General features: G+C 43.7%; 1 protein-coding gene across 3 annotated transcripts in view; it reads right to left on the bottom strand.

Moving 5' to 3' along the window:
* Window positions 1–19,781, bottom strand: part of mle (dosage compensation regulator mle) — a 126,787-nt gene that overhangs the window by 60,221 nt on the left and 46,785 nt on the right. For all 3 annotated transcript variants that reach the window (XM_050196377.3, XM_050196378.3, XM_050196379.3), the window contains 4 exons: window positions 11,363–11,519; window positions 11,097–11,200; window positions 10,754–10,852; window positions 2,644–2,856 (listed from right to left, as the gene is read on the bottom strand). In XM_050196377.3, the coding sequence (XP_050052334.1) occupies window positions 2,644–2,856; window positions 10,754–10,852; window positions 11,097–11,200; window positions 11,363–11,519 (573 nt within the window). The remainder of the gene's footprint in view (window positions 1–2,643; window positions 2,857–10,753; window positions 10,853–11,096; window positions 11,201–11,362; window positions 11,520–19,781) is intronic.

Raw genomic sequence — 19,781 nt, 5'->3', positions numbered from 1 at the left:
CTTTCCTGCACCTTTTGAAACGAACGGTGTGGTTCCGCGGGTGTCACTGCTGCACCGCTGAAAACAATGGCACGGTGCCACACCTCGTGAACCGGTTCAGGTGGTGCAGGCAAATTGAACGTACCTCATAACTGGCACCACCTGCACCTTTTCATTTGTGGTGCCATGCACTTTTTCTGAATCGAAACCTAGTGTTCTGCTTTTCTGTGCTTGCTTGTTTAATATGCGTTCCAGACAGCGCTCTGCTGACTCCAAGAAGTCTTTCTCACGAAGTTATGAACAGTTCGCATCAAATGGCACCAACGGTGCCCTCGCAGTCTGACTCCGAATGAGTCTTGAGTCGCAGTCCGAATGAGCCCGACTCTGCAACTGAAGAGCCTCAGCTGCCACCTACCACAACAAGCTGAAATGCGGTCATCATTGATGACCTGCTAGGCTGCAGTGCCGATTCCTGCTGCCACTACATTTGAAGACTTTGCAAACGCCAACAGCACGGTGTCGTCATGTGCCAAAGTGAACAATGACGAAACAATTGAGCAAGTTCTCCCACCGTTAAACAGTCCCTCTAACTATCGTATGCCGTGTGCTCCGGAGCCTTCACATGTGGATTTGACTCGAACCTTTGCAGTCCTTGCATAGGCGTACAAAGACAACACAAAACTGGCAGAAATAAAGGTGGACTTGGTTGCACATAAGCAGATGTGCATGCAGCAATGAATTGACCACTTCCTTGCACAGAAGCCTTAAAACATCTTTTTTTAGGTACATTAGTTTTTTCGGACATTCGATAGTTTGGACTTATTTACGTTCCCCGTGGAGTCCCAATTATCAGTCATGATAGCCATGACGTGTTTCCTGCTCCCATGGCTTCTAGCACTTCCACGTCACTGTTGTGTATGACGACATGGATGATGGCCCTTCCGTATCCGACGTGGCTAGTGCATTAATCGTCATGAGGGCGATCGCAGAGAAGTGGGGCCTCATGGAACAACTGGCTCACAGCCTTGCAGAGTTTGTGGATGCCGTCATCGCTGCAAGGCTGCCACCGCGGCAAGTGAAAATCACAGATTTTTTGCTGCCTGCTCGCAAATAAAGCTTGTCTGCATGTGTGTTTGAGTGAGAATTAACACTTTTCTTTTTTTGGCCAGTTCCCAACTTCATATCAACAAGGTTTTACTGTACAAGGAACTTATTGGTAGAATTTGAGCAACAAGAGGTCAAATAGGCAATGTGTCCCACTTTTTTCTATTTAACCTATGTATTCCTAAGTTGGTCTCCCTGAGTGCAAAGTGTCGCCAGACAGCAGCAAAGACACTTTGAAAAATCATCTGTCTGGAAGTCCTGGGAGCAGAAATTTAATTGCCTCACTTTTGAAGTATGTCGTCCCACGACTCATGGCAGAAACATTTTTCAAATCCTTCAACTAAAAAGAAAGTTATCAGACCGATACCCTACTTTCTCTCTTTTTGTATCCACTAGCTTTCTGGAAGCTACACAGTAAAGTAGCGAAGAAGGCAAAGCCCCGCTTAAAGGGCTCATCGCAGCACCCCATGGCAGCTGTGGTAGGCTACACTACACGGCGTGCCGCTGCCTTCTAAGAGGCCATGCACAGCAGACTCAGCTACGTGCAGTGCAAAAGATGAAATGATTTTTCTGTCTTTTTGAGTCAGAGAGATATACATTTTTCACTTATTGAACTAAAAATTACAAACTATGTATTACCAAGAATGTTCTCGCAATCAAAATCAGCCGATAGCGTTGGAGGGCCAACTGCTTTCAACAACGACACTGCAAATGCAAGAGCAAGAGACCATTCCCTGCTTTTGACATGAGATTGTAAATTCCCTGCTGCATGCAGTGCAATAATTTTTGGCTCACATGTTTACAGAAGCCTCATGAACAGATAGGCATTTTTTTTACTATGTTCAAAAAGTGTTTCAGGGCCCCTTTAAAGGAACACATAAGTGAAGTTATATTTTCTATGTATGCTGTAGACCATGTAATAAAGGTCACTAATGCACTATTCTCATGAGGTCACGAGCTTAAATTTGTCAATGAACTGCCAGTAGAAAATAAATGGCTGGCAACTGCTTTGAAATGGCTGGCATAGAGGGACACAAACAGGAGCCTACACTAGGAGTTGGTGCCTTCATTGGCATGCAATAATAGCACACTGAAGCGCCAGGCTCCTGTGTGAGCATAGGAGAGACTTGGCTCATGAAGAGAGCCATGTGCTAAATGCTTTGCATGCAGGTGTCTTTTCATCTACCTCCATTTTTGGCAAGACTAGCTAAGCTAACATAATGCTAACAGCATCGCACTGCTTGAACAGCAACCTATTGTAATAAACATCACCAACACCTCACTCACGATTGGCTTATCATCAAGCTCGCAGAGAAAACCAAACAAGCTTTTTTCAGCCACACTTATGAGAGCACAGAAACCACAAAACATGATGCCACATAACTGAATTCAAATTTTACTGAAAAAATTAAAGCATAATACCATTTTTAGTATCTATCATAGAAAACTAACAACACTGTCAAAAACATTTTTCATCTTGAGGCTACTCCTGTCATACTTCAATCCATTAAGATTTTGATGTAGTGTTAGGAGAGAATAAAATGCCTACAAAGCACATACCTTTGTCACATTATCAGGCACGGGCCTAAAGACTTTATGCTGGTCTTCACGGGGAATCTGTGAATGCAGTGGCAAAATTTGGTACTGAGAACTACCAAAGGTGGGGTGCTGCTGCAGGTGCTTCATTAGGGCAAAAATCAAATTCCAGCCAGGCAGAAATATCAGCACAGCACCTCCTTTCTCCTCCATGCTCCTAATATGTAGAAGAAGTGCCTGCAGAGAAAACAGAACAGGCATTATCATACAAACAAAAGGCCATTTGTCTTAACAAGCAAACTCGGACAGCCTAGCAGCCCTAGCAAAGATGTCCATGAGATGCTGCAATCCACTGATTACGAAGAATTCTTTAGTACAGTAAAACCTTGGTCACATGTACCCGGTTAAAACACACTAATGGTTCAATCGCAGTTGCGACGAATCCCCAACCCAGTCTTCATAGAGCTTAAAGGGGCCCTGAAAAACATTTTGAGCTAATCATAGAAGAACATAACTATTAAATTACGCCACCGCACTAGTTTCCTGCTGCAAAAGTTTTTCAAATCCTTCAAGCAAAAGCGAAGTTAGATGTCGTTATTGGACCCATCAGCTGCCTTCTTTCTTATTTCCACTAGTGAGCTGGAAGCTACACAGGGGAGACGGCAAGCGGGCACAAAGGAGCAATGCCCTCCTGGCTTCTCCAAAAGATTGAACGCAAGGCAGCTCATGGTGGCACCCCATGGCCAGCCACGGTATCTATGCTCCGCTTTTAACCCTTTGAAGGTTTTTGCCGTACATGTACAGCGGCGGTTTTCTGTCCCGCAAGGTCTTTGCTGTACGGGTACGGTTTCGACCCTCCGTTTAAAATTTCACACCATAATGATGATGTGTGCGCACTGGGAGGTGCTGCCATCTCTTAGGACTTACAAGAAGCATTTGAAATTTGTGCTACCTTCTCAGGGAGATAAACCGAACCGATTTCTAGCTTCAGCGCATCGCGCAGACTGCGGCAACACCCCTTTTGCGGTTTCGGTTTCGCCGCGTGATCGCAACAGAGGCGCGCGAAACGTCATTTTTCTCTTTGTCAGGACTCTCTTGCAGGGCGTGGAAGTTGATTTCTATCTTGATTGGCGCTGCTCTTAGCTTGTTTATCACCGCCGCTCGCGAGGTATTCTCGCTCTCAGCGGCAACGCGCTTTCGCGGTTTCGGTTCCGTCGTGTGATCGCAATGAAGGTGCGCGAAACGTGATTTTTCTCTTTGTCGGCAAGCTCTTGCAGGGGCGGCGGAAGTTGATTTCTATCTTGATTGGCGCTGCTCTTAGCTTGTTTATCACCACCGCTCACGAGGTATTCTCGCTCTCTGCGGCAGCGCGCTTATGTGAGAGGGTGCCTCAGACCTCTGCCCAAGGCAGCCGCACGCAGGGAAGATATCATGTGTGCGCCAACACAAATAGTCGCTCCAAGAGGAGAACAGACACGCATTTTAGGTATGCAGACTGCGATAAGGCGCTGTGCGTAGACCCGTGTTTCAAGTACCACACTCTGAAATACTATTGAACATTTTGCAGTTCTGAGTGATGCCGACACCAAAATACTGTTCCTAATTTTTTTTTACTATTTATTCCTGACTTTATATATTTTGTACATTCAAGATCTGCAATAAAGTAATTTGACCACCTAGGAAAGTTTTTTTCAAAATAATTCGACCCTCAAAGGGTTAAATCCCAGAAGCCGCGCACAGCAGTAAAAAGCTGAAATGCTTTTTCTGTCTTTTTTGAGATAGCAGACATAAATTTTATATATTTTTTTTTCTCATCATCATCATCAGCCTGTTCTACGTCCACTGCAGGACGAAGGCCTCTCCCTGCAATCTCTAATTATCCCTGTCCTGCGCCACCTAACTCCAACTAGCGCCCGCAAATTCCTTAATTTATCGCTCCACCTAGTCTTCTGCCATCCTCGACTGCATTTCCCTTCTCTTGGTACCCATTCTGTAACACTAGTGGTACAACGGTTATCTAACCGGCGCATTACATGACCTGCCCAGCTCCATTCTTCTCTCTTCATGTCAATTAGAATATCGTCTATACCCGTTTGCTCTCTGATCCAAACCACTCTCTTTCTGTCTCTTAACGTTATGCCTAGCATTCTTCGTTCCATCACTCTTTGCGCGGTCCTTCACTTGGTCTCAAGCTTCTTTGTGAATCTTCAAGTCTCTGTCTCATATGTCAGCACTGATTGTACGCCTTCCTTTTCAATGATAATGGTAAGCTTCCAGTCAGCAGCTGACAATGTCTGCCATATGTGATCCAACCCATTTTTATTCTATGAATTTCCTTCTCATGATCAAGGTTCCCTGTGATTAATTGACCTAGGTAAACATACCCCTTCACAGAATCTAGAGGCTGACTGGCGATCCTGAACTCCTGTTCCTTTGCCCGGCTATTCATCATTATCTTTGCCTTCTGCATATTAATCTTCAACCCCACTCTTACACTCTCTCTGTTGAGGTCTTCAATCATTTGTTGTAACTCGTCAGCATTGTTGCTGAATAGAACAATGTCATCGCAAACCGAAGGTTGCTGAGATATTTGCCGTCGATTACTCCTAAGCCTTCCCAGTTTAATAGCTTGAATACTTCTTCCGAACACGCAGTGAATAGTATTACAGATTGTGCCTCCCTGTCTGACCGCTTTCTTTATAGGTATCTTCCTGCTTTTCTTGTGTAGAATTAAGGTAGCTGTAGAACCTCTGTAGATATTTTCCAAGGTATTTATGTAAGCGCTGTGCGCTTACATAAGCGCTCTGCGCTCCTTGATTATGTAATGCGCTCTGCGCTGTAAGCGCTCTGCGCTCCTTGATTATGTAATGCCTCTATGACTGCCGGTATATCTACTGAGTCAAATGACTTTTCGTAATCTATGAAAGTCATATAGAAAGGCTTATTGTACTCTGCGGATTTCTCGATAACCTGATTAATGACATGGATGTGATCCATTGTAGCGTATCCCTTCCTGAAGCCAGCCTGTTCCCTTGGTTGACTAAAGTCCAGTGTTGCCCTTGTTCCAATAGAGACTGTTTTGGTAAATATTTTATATAATACTGGGAGCAAGCTAATGGGCCTATAATTTTTCAATTCATTAACGCCTCCCTTTTTGTGGATCAGTATAATGTTTGCATTCTTCCAGTTTTCTGGGATCCTTGCAGTCGATAGACACTTCGTATTAAGAGCCGCCAGTTTTCCAAGCATTATGTCTCCTCCATCTTTGATTAAATCGAATGTTATTCCATCTTCTCCTGCCGCTCTTCCTCGTTTAATGTCTTGCAAGGCCCCTCTGACCTCATCGCTAGTTATAGGAGGAGTTTCTGTATCCTGTTTATTACTGTTTCTAATTGAGGTATCCTGACTCCTCTGGGTACTGTACAGGTCAGTATAGAATTTTTCCGCTGCTTTTACTGTATCTTCGAGATTGCTGATTATACTACCCTGCTTATCTTTCAGTAAATACATCTTGGTTTGTCCTATGCCAAGTTTCCTTTTCATTGATTTCATGCTGCGTCCATTTTTTACTGCTTCCTCAAGTCTGACTCGCGTTATAATTTCGAATATCCCTTATTTTCATCTTGTTGATCAGTTTTAACAGTTCTGCGAATTCTGTCTGATCTCTTCAGTTGGACGCTTTCATTCTTTGTCGTTTCTTTATTAGGTCTTTTGTTACTTGGGAGAGCTTGCCTACTGATTGCCCTGGTGCCTTGCCTCCCACTTCAACTGCTGCCCCTGAAACCAGTCTAGTTACGGTTTCATTCATTAACTCTATGTCATCATCATCATCATCTCTTGTGTTCTAAGGCTGCATATTTGTTGGCAAGCACAAGTCTGAATTTGTCTGCTTTTACCCTTACTGCTTCTAGGTTGGCCTGTTTATTCTTGACCAATTTTACTCTTTCTCTCATCAAATTGAGGTGAATCCTAGCCCTCAGTAATCTATGATCACTGCACTTTACCCTACCTATCACTTCTACATCCTGCACTATGCTGGGATTGGCAGAAAGTATGAAATCAATTTCATTTTTTGTTTCACCATTAGGGCTTTTTCAGGTCCACTTTCAGTCGCTACGCTTCCTGAAAAAGGTATTAATTATTCGAAGCTTATTTCTTTCTGTGAATTCTATCAACATCTCTCCTCTAGCATTCCTAGAATCGACGCTGTACTTGCCAAGTGCTTGTTCCCCGGCCTGCTTTTTCCCCACTTTTGTATTGAAGTCTACCATTACTACAGTACACTGAGTTTGCACTTTTCTCGTCGCTAATTCGACATCATAAAACTGATCTACTTCATCATCATGACTGGATGTTGGAGCGTAGGCTTGTACTACCTTTAATCTATACCTCTTATTAGGTTTGATTATGGATCAGGAATCCTACCCGTACTTCTTATTTAGGAGACCTCTATAGCTGAGGTCATGTCCGTTATTCAGCAATGTATAAGCCTCACCAGTTCTAATCTCAGTAAGGCCGAAGATATCCTAAACAATGTCTGATAGTTCCTCAAAGAGTCCTGTTAAGCTAGCCTCACTCGAGAGGATTTGGGTGTTAAACGTTGCAAGGGTCAGTTTCCGTTGGCGGCCTGTCCGGACCCAGAGATTCTTAGCACCCTCTGCTGCGTTTCAGGTCTGACCGCCGCCTGGGTCAGGTGCTCCGCAGCTGCTGGGGACTGAGGGCCATTGGCTAATTGAGTGAGTCATTTGGGAGGGAGTGGCCGAATACTGCACCAGGGAGGCCAATTCCTGTTCTGGTGAGGAAGTGTCTTGTTGAAGCTTAGTGGGCCTTCCTAATTTGGTTATACCTGGATTAGTAAGCCCCCCTTGCTCTCAGCATCTTTTGCCGGTGACAGACGTCACTCCATGCCTGCAGATGTTGTGCACTGGCGGAGATGAATTTCAAGCTCACGCTCACCATCATGAAAAAAAAAATAAGAAACCTTACAGAGGGATTCGAATTTTTGACTATGGCAACCGAGCATTCGACATAGCTCAGTCAGATAATCCCACAGGCAGCGAGGCTACCTTATTGCCGACAAGTACAGTCCAGAGCCTAAACTACGTGCCTAAAAACTTTTGATTTATCTGCTATAGATGTGTTTTCCTGATCGCGATGGGTAACTCAATATAGAATAATTTCTAAACAGTTCTGGCCTTGTGGTTATAGAATCGCACGTGCGCAGACACAAATGGGCTACGCCCCATAGCTGTGCGCCGCGCTACACTCTGAAACACGAATGGACTGCGCCAATTGTGCCGACAACACTGCCGACGCTGTTCCCCAAATTGCTCTCTGGGCCCTAACAGTTGCTTCTTTATTCTATGGCCAATGTCTTTCTCTATGCTATGGCCCTCATTCTTCACAATTCTGCTAACAGATTAAGTCGTTCTTGCTTGTCTTTGTTTGCAGCATCGAAGTCGTTCCTGGACACGTTTCTCAGCTTCACTCGGCGGCGAAACGGAAGATGGCTGACCCGCCCACTGATGATCGGCAATATGCGATATTGCCGGTGAAAAGAAAGCGCATAGCTATAGATATGGAAACGAAATGCTTCTAACTGATGAGGTGATCGTGGCAAACGTGCTTGCATCAGATAGCGACAGTGACGGCCACAACGGCAGGGCTGACACGGTAGGGCAGGCTGCCTCAACATTAAAAAGTAAATTATGGGGTTTTACGTGCCAAAACACTGCCTCAACATTGTCCTCGTGGGAAGTCCAATAGATGATTCAGCCCCTGATGGGCTTGTTTTAACGAGGGACCTTCTGCTTCACTACGTGGAGCACCTGGTTGCCTTGGAGAAGCATGTTGGCAAGCTTCGCGTAAAGCAAGCAAGGCTGACGGACATGTGGTTTTCTCGTGCAAGCCAAGGCTAACAGACATGTGGTTTTCTCGTGCAAGCCAGTGGGAAGTACGCGGTGAAATGCTTATGGCGATTACATCCCAGCATTTCCTCTGGATTTCTCAAGCTGAGATGCTGCCGCAGCAACCTAGCCGCATTTTTAGAAGGCGCCTTTTGGGGCCACTAAAGCAATGCCTCGGCAGAGCTCGTATGTCACTTGCCGCCCATGACCCCTCCTTGCAGTTATAGCACTGCCATTCTTGAACGCCGATGGCCACGGCTACGGAGCACGCAGGAAGCAAAGTTAAACAGTTAAACAAGTCAACACAATCAGAAGCCGGATGGATGAAGGTGGTAGAGAGGAGAACTCACCTCCTCGCCATTACAGTTTTCTTGGAACAGCTACGCCATCCCCCATTTTGATTTTTTCTTTATGCAACACAGTTATAACAATTATCGATTATAACAATAGAATTTTCATGGCACTTGAATATTGTTATAAGTGGGTTCGACTGTACACTGTTCTCGATTGCGCACGCCTCATGCATTTCTTGTTTACATGGATTTAGTGGCTGGAAAACGTATCATACAATCGCAATTTGGCAACGTACTGAACGTTGGTGCTGAAAAATCGTGTTTTCCGGGAACGTATGAACCGGTAAGAAATAAGCGCAACTCCATAGGGCTATTCTTTATGTTCTTGATTGCAAATGTTGGAGCCCGGAAAATGTGCATAATGGGAACATATTAACAAGGTCCTACTGTAGTTAGGTACTTTGATGACCCAGAAGCAGGGAATCCTTGCACTGTTACGCCATTTTTACTACGTAACGAGCAACTCCCAGGGTCGAAATTTTACAAATCGTGCACCAATGGCATTGTGAAAGTTTTTGTAATCTCCTAAGCTTCGTTTTATATACCGTATTTACTCGCATAACGAACGCACCCCCAAATTAGTAGCGAAAAATCTTATTTTCTTTTCTTATTTCCTCGCAAAATTAACGTATCCCTTACTGTGCAGTGCCACGATCGAACAGCCATGCTGTAGCTTTTCGAAGAGACTACAATCTTTGACTCTCACACGTGTTTAAAGCAAGCGCACTTAATGCTTAACGCGTTCCTTTCCACCTGTGCCAGCGCAAAGGCACCTCTCAGATTCTAGAGAGAAAAAAAACACAAATGGCTCTCTGCAACATACACAGTTTACATACTTTATGCTGACGTAATAGAAGAGCGCGCGCAGTATGTGCAGCCAGGCACGGGGCACGGGAGAGTAAGTAAAGAAGGGGCGGCCTGAACTTGATCGGCATAGTCACCATAGTTGGGCGTAGTGTCGAATTCACATGTGTGTGGCTCGCTTTTCTGCTTGCCTTGGGTTTCGATGTGTGTGATGGGCTTAAGTCGAGTTATACGCGTGCTGCGGGACAAGAGTTTATCTGCTCGCAAAGCGGAAACACTGATCGAACACCGATAAACTCTGACACGCCGATGGGCAGGACAGTCGAGGAAAGAGATGCACACAGCATGCTTGTCAAAAAAAGGTGCGTGCTTCAACATGATATTTACGATAATGGCAGACGGCCGGAAGCGGCTGCGAGAACGAGCTGGGGTGTGATCAGAGATCGCTGTTTGGAGCGCACATTCAGTTTCGCCGTGAACACCTGGCCTAGGCCACGCCTACTTTACGCAGCTAATGCATTGGTTCTTAATTCTATGGTGTAACCACGATGTGGATGAAGCAGCCAGCAACGCGAACAGTAGGTCTGGTGGTTTCGACGTGGAATATTTACGGTTTGCAAATAGTATACATGTATTTTTACTGCAAAGATAAGTTATCTTATGCATGTTACAAATCATTACCGTCTTACATTTCAATTTCTGCCTTTTCAAAAATGAATCCATGAAATTTAGCAAGCATAATGATGCACCCCCCATCTTTAGTAGGAAAAAAATGTGCATTCATTACTCGGGTATATACAGTATGTATGTATTGCGTGCCTCATTCAAAAAACAATATGGTGCCACAATGCATGCAGGATGAAATTTGTCAATAATAGCCTGGCCCCTTTACGGTGGTGCACTACACACCATGCTAGCATCAGTACAATACCAATGCAGTCTCACAGGTCTGACAGTGGATGCCCTAAGCTCACAAGAATTTTTGAATCCCCACTCCCTCAGAAGTTCTGCTTCTGATGAACGCACAAATATTTAAAAAGCACAGCAAAGCAGGCTAGGCAAAGCACATACCTCAATCAATTCAAATGACAAGGTCTTCTCATCCAACTGAGCCATGGCCATCTTTGTTGAAGGCTTATAACTTGGGTCTATCACTTTATTCAAGTTCTCCTGAATAGAAAAGTCAGCAACGTGTCAGCCAAACAAAATAATAATAATAATAATAATAATAATAATAATAATAATAGCAACAACAACAACAACAAAGCAAAATGAAAGTTTTAATTTAGAACACTTCTAGTTAATGTTAGATGAGCAATACAATGCTAAAACTTAGTAGTATCTGTGCCAAATAGCACTTAAGGTCATACCATGCAAAGCAATAAATAACTTCAGAAAGATGCGTTGTACTTACATCAGGCTCATCTGTCTCAATGTCCTCTTCATCCCTTTTGCGCTTTTTTGAGTTTGGTGGGGGCACAAAGTTGACTAGCTCAATGCAGTCCTCCAAGAAGTATTCTAAATAAGAAATACCAACTTTTAAGCACTTCAGTAAACAAGCAACAACTTATGTCTTTCCCGACAACGAATTATTCTAACTTGAACAGGAGCTCCAACACTATAAAAACAAACAGTTTTTTCAATGTATCATGCACCAAGTTAGTATTAAATGAGAATAACCTTGAACAGGGTGTGCTCGTCCTTCAACCTCAATGACTGGACAATTTTCGAAGTATGACTGGAACAATGTTACATCAATGGTGGCAGACATCAGTATAACACGCAACTGGGGGAATGCTCGCACCATGTCTCTGATAACAACCATGATGAAGTCAGTCTGTAAAACAAAAAACAAAAAACCCTTGTAACAATAACTTCCATGCACCGCCAAGTACAGTAGTCCAACTGGTTGTTCGAGTTCAATTTTTTCAGACTTGCTCAATTATTTGGACTTCATCGTAACAAAATTCTCTTTAGGACAAAAAAAGGTGGCACAGGACATACGAAGCATTGTGCCCCCTTTCCTGTCCAGTATTCTGTACCCTCCTTTTTTGTGCGCATCTTCTAGCGCAAAAAACTGTATTGCACAGCCGAACCGTCAAATCTGACTAATCGTTAAAAGTTCAGTCATCATTTCAGACAGTGCATGGCATTACTAGTAGTAGAATTCCAATGGAAATGTAACATGTAGAAAAACTGTCCATCAAATTGATTGATTTCTTTAAGCCTGGTAAGGAAAGTTAATTACAGAACTCATACCCAGATGTAACGAAATAAATGATATAACAAAGTAAATAAAATTCCTCTTGAGATCTCCGAAGACATCTATGTATGTAATACCTTGATTTAATGAAGTAAAATTGTCCTGCCAATGGATATACAATTAAACCTCAATATAACAAAGTAGGTAAAATCGGCAATTTGCGTAGTTATATTTAAATTTCGTTGTATTGAAATTCGACCTTTTAAGCAAAAAAGTACAGTAGCCGATTTATTTTTCTTACATGGAAAGGGACCGTAGAATTTTCAGAATTATCAGGCAATGGAAAAAAGCAAATTTGAATAAGAAAACAATTCATTTTGATGAATACAGGGGTGGTGACAAATGATAGGGTTTCATGTCACGTCGACGATATCTTCACACCGGCGGTACAAATTAAGCGAAGCCAGCTAAGCTTTTGCATGCACTCCAGTCCTGCGGCTGATGGCGTCGCCCGCACTAGGACGACGTTACCAGGTAAAGTGCCGGCAGCGGGGAGCGAATGCTTGGCTGCCTCTCGCTCCAACGGGTTACCAAAACTCGAGATTACACAACCTCCAATGCTAAATGCCCGGAAAGACAGCTTACATGATGCCACTGCGTCTCAGTACACTCACTCTTTGCGCACACGGCAGATTACCTCTAAAGCAGGGTGTGCGGTGCGTATGCGCTCAGCCACGCTTTATGGTCATGCGCAGCCACGGCCGATGCGCCCAACTTACCCCCCACTCCACCCCCTTGCGTGCGTTTGATTGTGTTATCACTAGCTCGCTCCCCTCTCCCTCTTTCCCTTTGCTCGCACGGGAAGGCGGCACTCGTGAAGCCACCATCTTTCTTGTCTCACCCTCACACACTTTTACTCATGCCTAAAGCACACAGTGCACAGAGCACAATAGTATCTTATTGCACTTGGACTTTATATGAAACATGATGTGACTCGCCTTCGGCAGTCACTCTTGTCGCGCCGCGTACAATTTGAAACGTGCGTTTGCAAGCAGCTGCTTATAATTCAGTAATTTAGCCATCTGCGTCCACGGAAGTTTCCATTTAGTGTCTCGGCATTCCTCTGCGGCGAAAGCGAAATTTGTTTATATTGAAATCGCATACAAACACACTTCATTATAGTGAAGTTCTAAATACATTGTGTTCTATGGACAACAGGCTGTAAAAAGTCAAATACTTCGCTATATCGAGAATTTCATTATATTGAAGTTCGTTATATCGAGGTTTACCTGTATAACAAACTATTTTCATCTTCAAAACTTAAAAACACCCAACTGTTGCGCACCGAACACATCACTTTCCATGGGGCTCAGCACTCGTTCACGGCAGCAATTAAAAACTCGTGCATCCCCGTGTCGAATACGCCGTCGAGTAATACTGGTCTTTCTCAACATCACACATAGCTGCGCAAAAGTAGCGGCTCACTATCGCACTTCTCCAATGACCTTTCTCTCTCTTACTGTGGCGTAGAAGGCAGGCAGATACAGCTGAGTATGGCTTCCGAGATCTCCCTGGCACAATCTCGGGGGTCACACCCAGGCCACGCTGCTAGGCTACGCGTGGCAATGTGAAATATTAGTGCATTCGCTTCTCCTTCTCTCTACAGCGTGCCACATGGGCTGGCAGCTGGGTATGGCCTCCAAGATTGCATTAGGACCAATGCAATCTTGGAGGCAATGAGCCGACCGAAATTCACTTCCTCCTTGATCCCAAAGCAGAGGACTGTGTTGTATGCCACGTGCTGCTCAATCACGACAAGCAAAGTTGAAAGTAGAAGCAAAGACCATCACATTGGAACAAAAGGCAGCCCTCTAAAGGCTGTTGCCTAAGGTGCTAAGAAGTCATGTGCTGCACACACTAAAGATTCCTTTCTTTTACTGAAATTTCATCGCAAGCATGGCCATGTAGAAGTTTCGCGCCCCTGCAATGCTGTCTTCTTATTTCCATGTTTACAACTGTGCACCCCATTAGGCATATATTGCAGTAAATGGCAATAATAGATATAACGAAGTAATGAACAGAAAAAATAATTTCGGCTTCCCCTTCAACTTTGTTGCAATGAGGTTCCAGTGCAGCTGCATTTCTCATGGTAGGGTGATTTCCTGGCTTTCTAACTGCCACTCGGCCACTAAGCCCACGAAGCAAAGTCATGTTGATCGAATCAATAAAAACTACTGCAGTAAGCTTCAGTCACAATCATGGCATTTGCAGGAACAATATCTAAAGAACTTATTCCAGAGGTAATGTTTCTTAAACAGATAGCCGAATGTTCATATAATGAATTATCAGATATAACAAAGTAAATATATAATTTGCTTGGTCATGTTTTACAGTCACATCCAATTTTTTGGACTTCCTAGGAGAGTCCAAAAACGTCCGAAACGTCCGAAAAAATGAATGCACGTCTTTTACTGCCCCCAAGGGCTCGAATTACCACAGGCATGTCTGAAATAGCTCGAAAGGCCTCCCAGTACACTTATTAGGCATATTGGTGCTCGTACTTTAATAGGATAAAGCAGGTGCACGTGTGTATAATTAAGGAATACATACTGTGTCTGGCGACAATTGCCCATTTCCACTGGTATGCTTCTTCATAATACTACAAGTAGGGTATGCTTCACCGCATAACACTTCTGTACGAAGATGAAGCTCACTTTCTGGAAGCGGCATTATGCAACGCACCGTGTTTTCAGAGCTTCGTATCATTAGCGAGGATTACTACAAAAGCGGGTCGGTGCCATTGCCAATAGCAGCGAAATGTTTCAACAAAAAGCACTGAACAGCAAGAAACTTGGTAGCAAACGTCGAAGTAGCAAGGCCTAGCATTGCCGCGGTAGTGGCTAAAGCTGCCAGCTGATCTGCATGCCAGAGCGCCAGTTCAAGGCGGTAAGATATCAAAATGGCAGCGGTGGTGGCTTCGAATAATGTCGTTTCGGTCCTGCGGTCATGGAAAAAAGTCATGAAAATTGGACAACGAAGGTTTTCTGCGTCCAAAATTTTAGATATTCTTATACATTTGACTCCATGGGGTACGTGGCAGTGCCGCGAAAGCGTCCAAATTATTAGGCATGTCCGAAAAATCGGTCGTTGACTGTATTTCAATACAGTCTTCTCCTGCTATAACAAATTCGAAAATGCGAGATCTGTCACGGCATATTATTGTGAAGCAAATTTGTGTTTGCATGTGCTTCATGATATACGAGGATAAGTAAGTCTTTACCCCCATTTTTTATTAGCCAAAATAAGGTACATACAGGTAGTAATTACAAATATATGTACTATTCTAGGTACCTTACATTATTTCTCCAGAGTCCCCACACCGGTTCGGACAATTGTCCCATCGCAGCATTAAATTAGAGATGCCCCTGTTGCCAGTCAGCAACGCATGTGGCCTCCCCGAACGCTCTTTGTCATGCAAGTCTTCACGGCCTTCTGAGAACTCGCAGCACCACCACCTCACACTTCTCAAAGCGAGACACCTTTCCCCATACTTGGGTTGCACTTCCCTGTGGATTTCGATGGCCATTCAACCCTTGCTCCATAGAAAACAAATTGTACTTCATTACTCGTACCATAGAGAAAGAAATTCAACAAGAGGGGACAATCGGCAAAAACTGGCAACAGGAAACACATCACGCCTAGTGTCAACTTTATCCATCCGTTAGTTGACACGAACATCAGAAAAAAAGAATGTGAAATGAACTTAGATGTTTGTTTTTTTTTTCTTTCCTGCTAAAACTAAAAAGTTTTGCGTATAAATGAACTTGTACTTCGCGACATTTTTTTTTTTGCGTCACCTAACAACAAGCTAGCGACACGCCAGATGCCCCCATATGCATGCGTCATTCGCTAGACATGCAATCGAAGCAAGCAAGGCCAGCTGCACATGTGAAGCTCGCCTGCACGGCAACCCATCTCTTTTGGATGTAGCCCGTTAGTCGGGCTCCTGGCGTTTTCTTGCGTTCCGTCCGCATCTAGACACGGCACCACTGCACTACTGGACTACAGCAAGGTGAGGAATTTTGCTTGACGGTCTGCAACGCACTTCAAGCACATTTAGGCTTACTGCACAAAACTGAACCTATATAGTGACGCAGTTATTGAGAAACAGCTTCCCCGTCCAGGCCTAGTTACTCGTACTGGGAGATGTTTGCGATGTTTTCTATGAACCCAAGCATTATAACTTATTTCGGTAGTTTTTGGGCATGCTCGCCAGCACCTGGCTTTGTGAAGAAAAGCACCTCGGCCGTGTGACGCAGTTTTGCGTGTGCTGAATCTTACTGGGACAAGTTTTGGCGCTTTCTTGGACCCCAGACATTATTGTAACTAATTTCGCTACTTTTTGGGGTAGTCTTCAAGCACAGTGACTGCACTCTGCGTAGTGGCACAGTTGGCGAAAAGCAGCTTGGCTGTGTGCCGAAGTAAGTTTTGCGTGTACTGAATCTTACTGGGAGAAGTTCGTGACGCATTCTCTTACCCAAAAAATTATTGTAATTCATTTCTTAACTTCTTTCGAGGCATGCTCGAGGCATACTTTCGAGGCATGCTCGCCGTGCCTGGGGTTATGAAGCTGTTAGCAAAAAAGCAAGCCGGCTGTGGTGAGTTAGTTTTGCGTGTACTGAATTTTAGTGAGACAAGTTTGTGACGCTTTTTATGGCCCTGCAACAACATATAGTACCTTATTTCGGTACTCACGCTTGTCGAAAACACGATGAACGATTGCCGAGAGTGATAACACGGGAGTGTGTTGCTTGCGCCGGCAGGGCGCGTAAAAGATAATGCCAAGGAGCTCAAGAACTTGACATTTGTCTTCCGAGCGACTGAAAACAGACTTTGCACCCACCAATATGTCTTGAGTGCGACTAGAAGGCATTCTGCGAGCATGCGACATGGTCTGGCTGAGAGCCTGTGCTGTAGTACAGTACACCTCTGTACTTGGCCAGAGGTGTACGCCAAGTACACCTCTGTGTACTTGGCGTACCATCGCGTCGACTGAGGCCAAGTTGTTTTGGAAACGTGCAGTCACCCGTGTATTTGTGCTCTTAAAGTTCAGGAAATAATGCCCGGGAAGGGAGGGAGGCTTGAAAATCAGATGTTTTCTTCAGATTTTATGCCATTCTTTGGGAGGAGTCTATTTGTTACGAAATGTATGTAAAAGTAAATTTATCTGTAATGCCGCTCATTTACCACTTATGCACGTTTCGCCTCTACACGCAATATTCCTGTAGGCCAATATACCAAAATGATACATGCTTGTAATTTACTTTTTTCAGCTGAGGGCATCCAGTGTAGCTTCGTACGGCAACAACTGCTGCTTACCTGGTGCCGCAACTTTGGATGAATGCACAAGAAGCCCGGAACGAGCATTTATATAGAGCAAAATGAACATTTCCTAATTTCAGAAGACGTCTTGCGTTTTCTTTATGAAATTGCTCATGAAAGATTCGGTGGAGGCTTGTAAAGATTTTTCGATTTTTCGTAAAGATTTTCACTCGACTCATCTGGTATCTGCTCTATTATTAACAAACTAAAAAGATCCTCTTCGTGCGGTATTGATAGCATTACGTCCAAATTCTTGCAAGGTACTACCGAATATAGTTCCATCATATTAAACTTGATTTTTACAAAATCTCTGAACAATAGCTCCTTGCCCAGAGACTGGAAAAAAGGAAAGGTGATTCCACTTCACAAGTCAGGCGACACCCATAACCCGTACAACTACAGACCTATTTCCTTGACATCAGTACCATGTAAAATATTTGAACACATAATTTTCTCTCATCTTGTCAACTTTTTGGAATCAAACCAGTTTTTCCATAACAGTCAACATGGGTTCCGTAAGTCCTTCTCATGCGAAACGCAGTTATTAACATTTTGTAGCGATCTCCATACTTTCCTAGACGCTGGCTTTATAGTAGACTGTTTATTTTTAGATTTTGCAAAAGCCTTCGACAGAGTTAACCACCACTTACTCCTACTAAAACTCGGCCAGCTAAATATTGATCCCCTGGTCTTCAACTGGATTCGAGAGTTTCTTTCTAACCGTACACAATATGTAAGCATTAATGATAATGATTCTCCTGAAGTTCCGGTCGGTTCAGGGGTACCTCAAGGCTCTGTTTTGGCACCCTTACTTTTCTTAATTTATATCAACGATCTTCCTAACCAAATTGCAAGTTCCATTTGTCTATTTGCTGACGACTGTGTTATATACCGCAAGATTGAAAGCACTAACGATACTTTAACACTCCAGGATGATCTCAGTAACACTGCAGCATGGTGCAAGCATTGGCTAATGGAACTAAACACTTCTAAATGCAAAACAATGAGAATTTCCCGTAACCAGTCAGCTTGCCCCGCCTACATACTTAATGATACTCCCCTTGACCCAGTACTTTTTTACAAATATCTCGGTGTGTATATTGCTAACAATCTTTCATGGAAAAGACACATCGAATACATCACGTCGAAAGCTAACTGCATGCTAGGCTATCTCAGACGTAACTTTTCTTTAGCTCCACCGAAACTAAAACAACAACTCTACGTCACTTATGTCAGGCCTAACCTCGAATACGCATGCTCGATATGGGACCCTGGCCATGCTACTCTAATAAATATCCTTGAAAGTGTCCAAAATCGATCGGTCCGCTTCATTCTTAACAATTATCACCGTACTTCTAGCGTTACTAACATGAAACTTGCTCTTGACATTCCCCTTCTCTCTTCCCGAAGAAAATTATCTCGTCTTTCGCTCTTTCATAAAATCTACTATCATAACCACGAGCTCAAGTCCCGGTACATTACACCAGCATCTTATGTCTCCGCACGTATCGATCATCGCTTCAAAGTTCATGTACCTGCGCAGCGCACAGTTACCTACTCACACTCGTTCTTGCCGAGAACATGTCATGAGTGGAACCACCTGCCTGCGTCACTAGTCGCTATCACTGATACAGACCGTTTTCGCAGAGCACTATCAAACGAATTGTAAGTCTACTTCAAAACTGCGTTGTCACCTATTGCTATCGTTTTCTTTCATTGCTATTATTCCATGTTTTCGTTTTTTATATTCTTGTTACTTGATTTTTAAGTGTTTATTTTTGCCTTGTTACTTTTGTGCTTATTTACTTGTTGTTGCTGTATATTACTTGCGGTATAACTGTTCTTCACTTCTCCTTGTATCTATTTTATATGTACTGATATTCTAATGCCCCTCCCCTCTATAATGCTTCTTGTAAGCCCTGAGGGTAATAATAAATAAATAAATAAATAAATAAATAAATAAATCATTTTTACGAAATAATAAAACGATTCCGCACCAAGGCTGCGCGTGGTTCAGCAGTAGAAGCAAAAAAAAAAAATGCCGCGGCGATCAGCGAAGCCGGCGTGGCGTTCAAAGCGCGTGCACCCAATACCGAAACCGAATGATGTTAATACCATCTGCTTGGTGCACTACCGTCAATTCGGCCGCTGGGCTCTATGGGAGTGTCCGCTCTTGTTGAAATTTCTTTCTCTATGCTCGTACGCTGTAGACGTGTGAAGCACAACTGCCATCTTCAACAACTAACAGCAGCGCCGTGCTGTGAAGCTACCAGCAGGTAAGGCTGGACTGGTTAAGAAAGGTCCACCGCTGGGAATGGATATGTTGGCTTCGCATTTATAGCCGTAATTAGGCTAAAGAAAAATAGGGGCAAAGAATTCCTGATTCGCCCTCGTATATTCTGGTAGGAAAAATGCCAAATACAGTTGCCTACAGATTTTTCAGCCCCGCATGATTCCTGCGGCACGGTCACCTACCCCTACCACCAATGTATCCCGTAAATAACCAAAAATTTG

This window comes from Dermacentor andersoni, chromosome 1 (assembly GCF_023375885.2).
Source record: "Dermacentor andersoni chromosome 1, qqDerAnde1_hic_scaffold, whole genome shotgun sequence".
In the NCBI taxonomy this organism is placed as follows: domain Eukaryota; kingdom Metazoa; phylum Arthropoda; class Arachnida; order Ixodida; family Ixodidae; genus Dermacentor; species Dermacentor andersoni.
The sequence above is the reverse complement of the archived record's forward strand: the minus strand, read 5'-3'. Positions and strand labels throughout refer to the sequence as shown.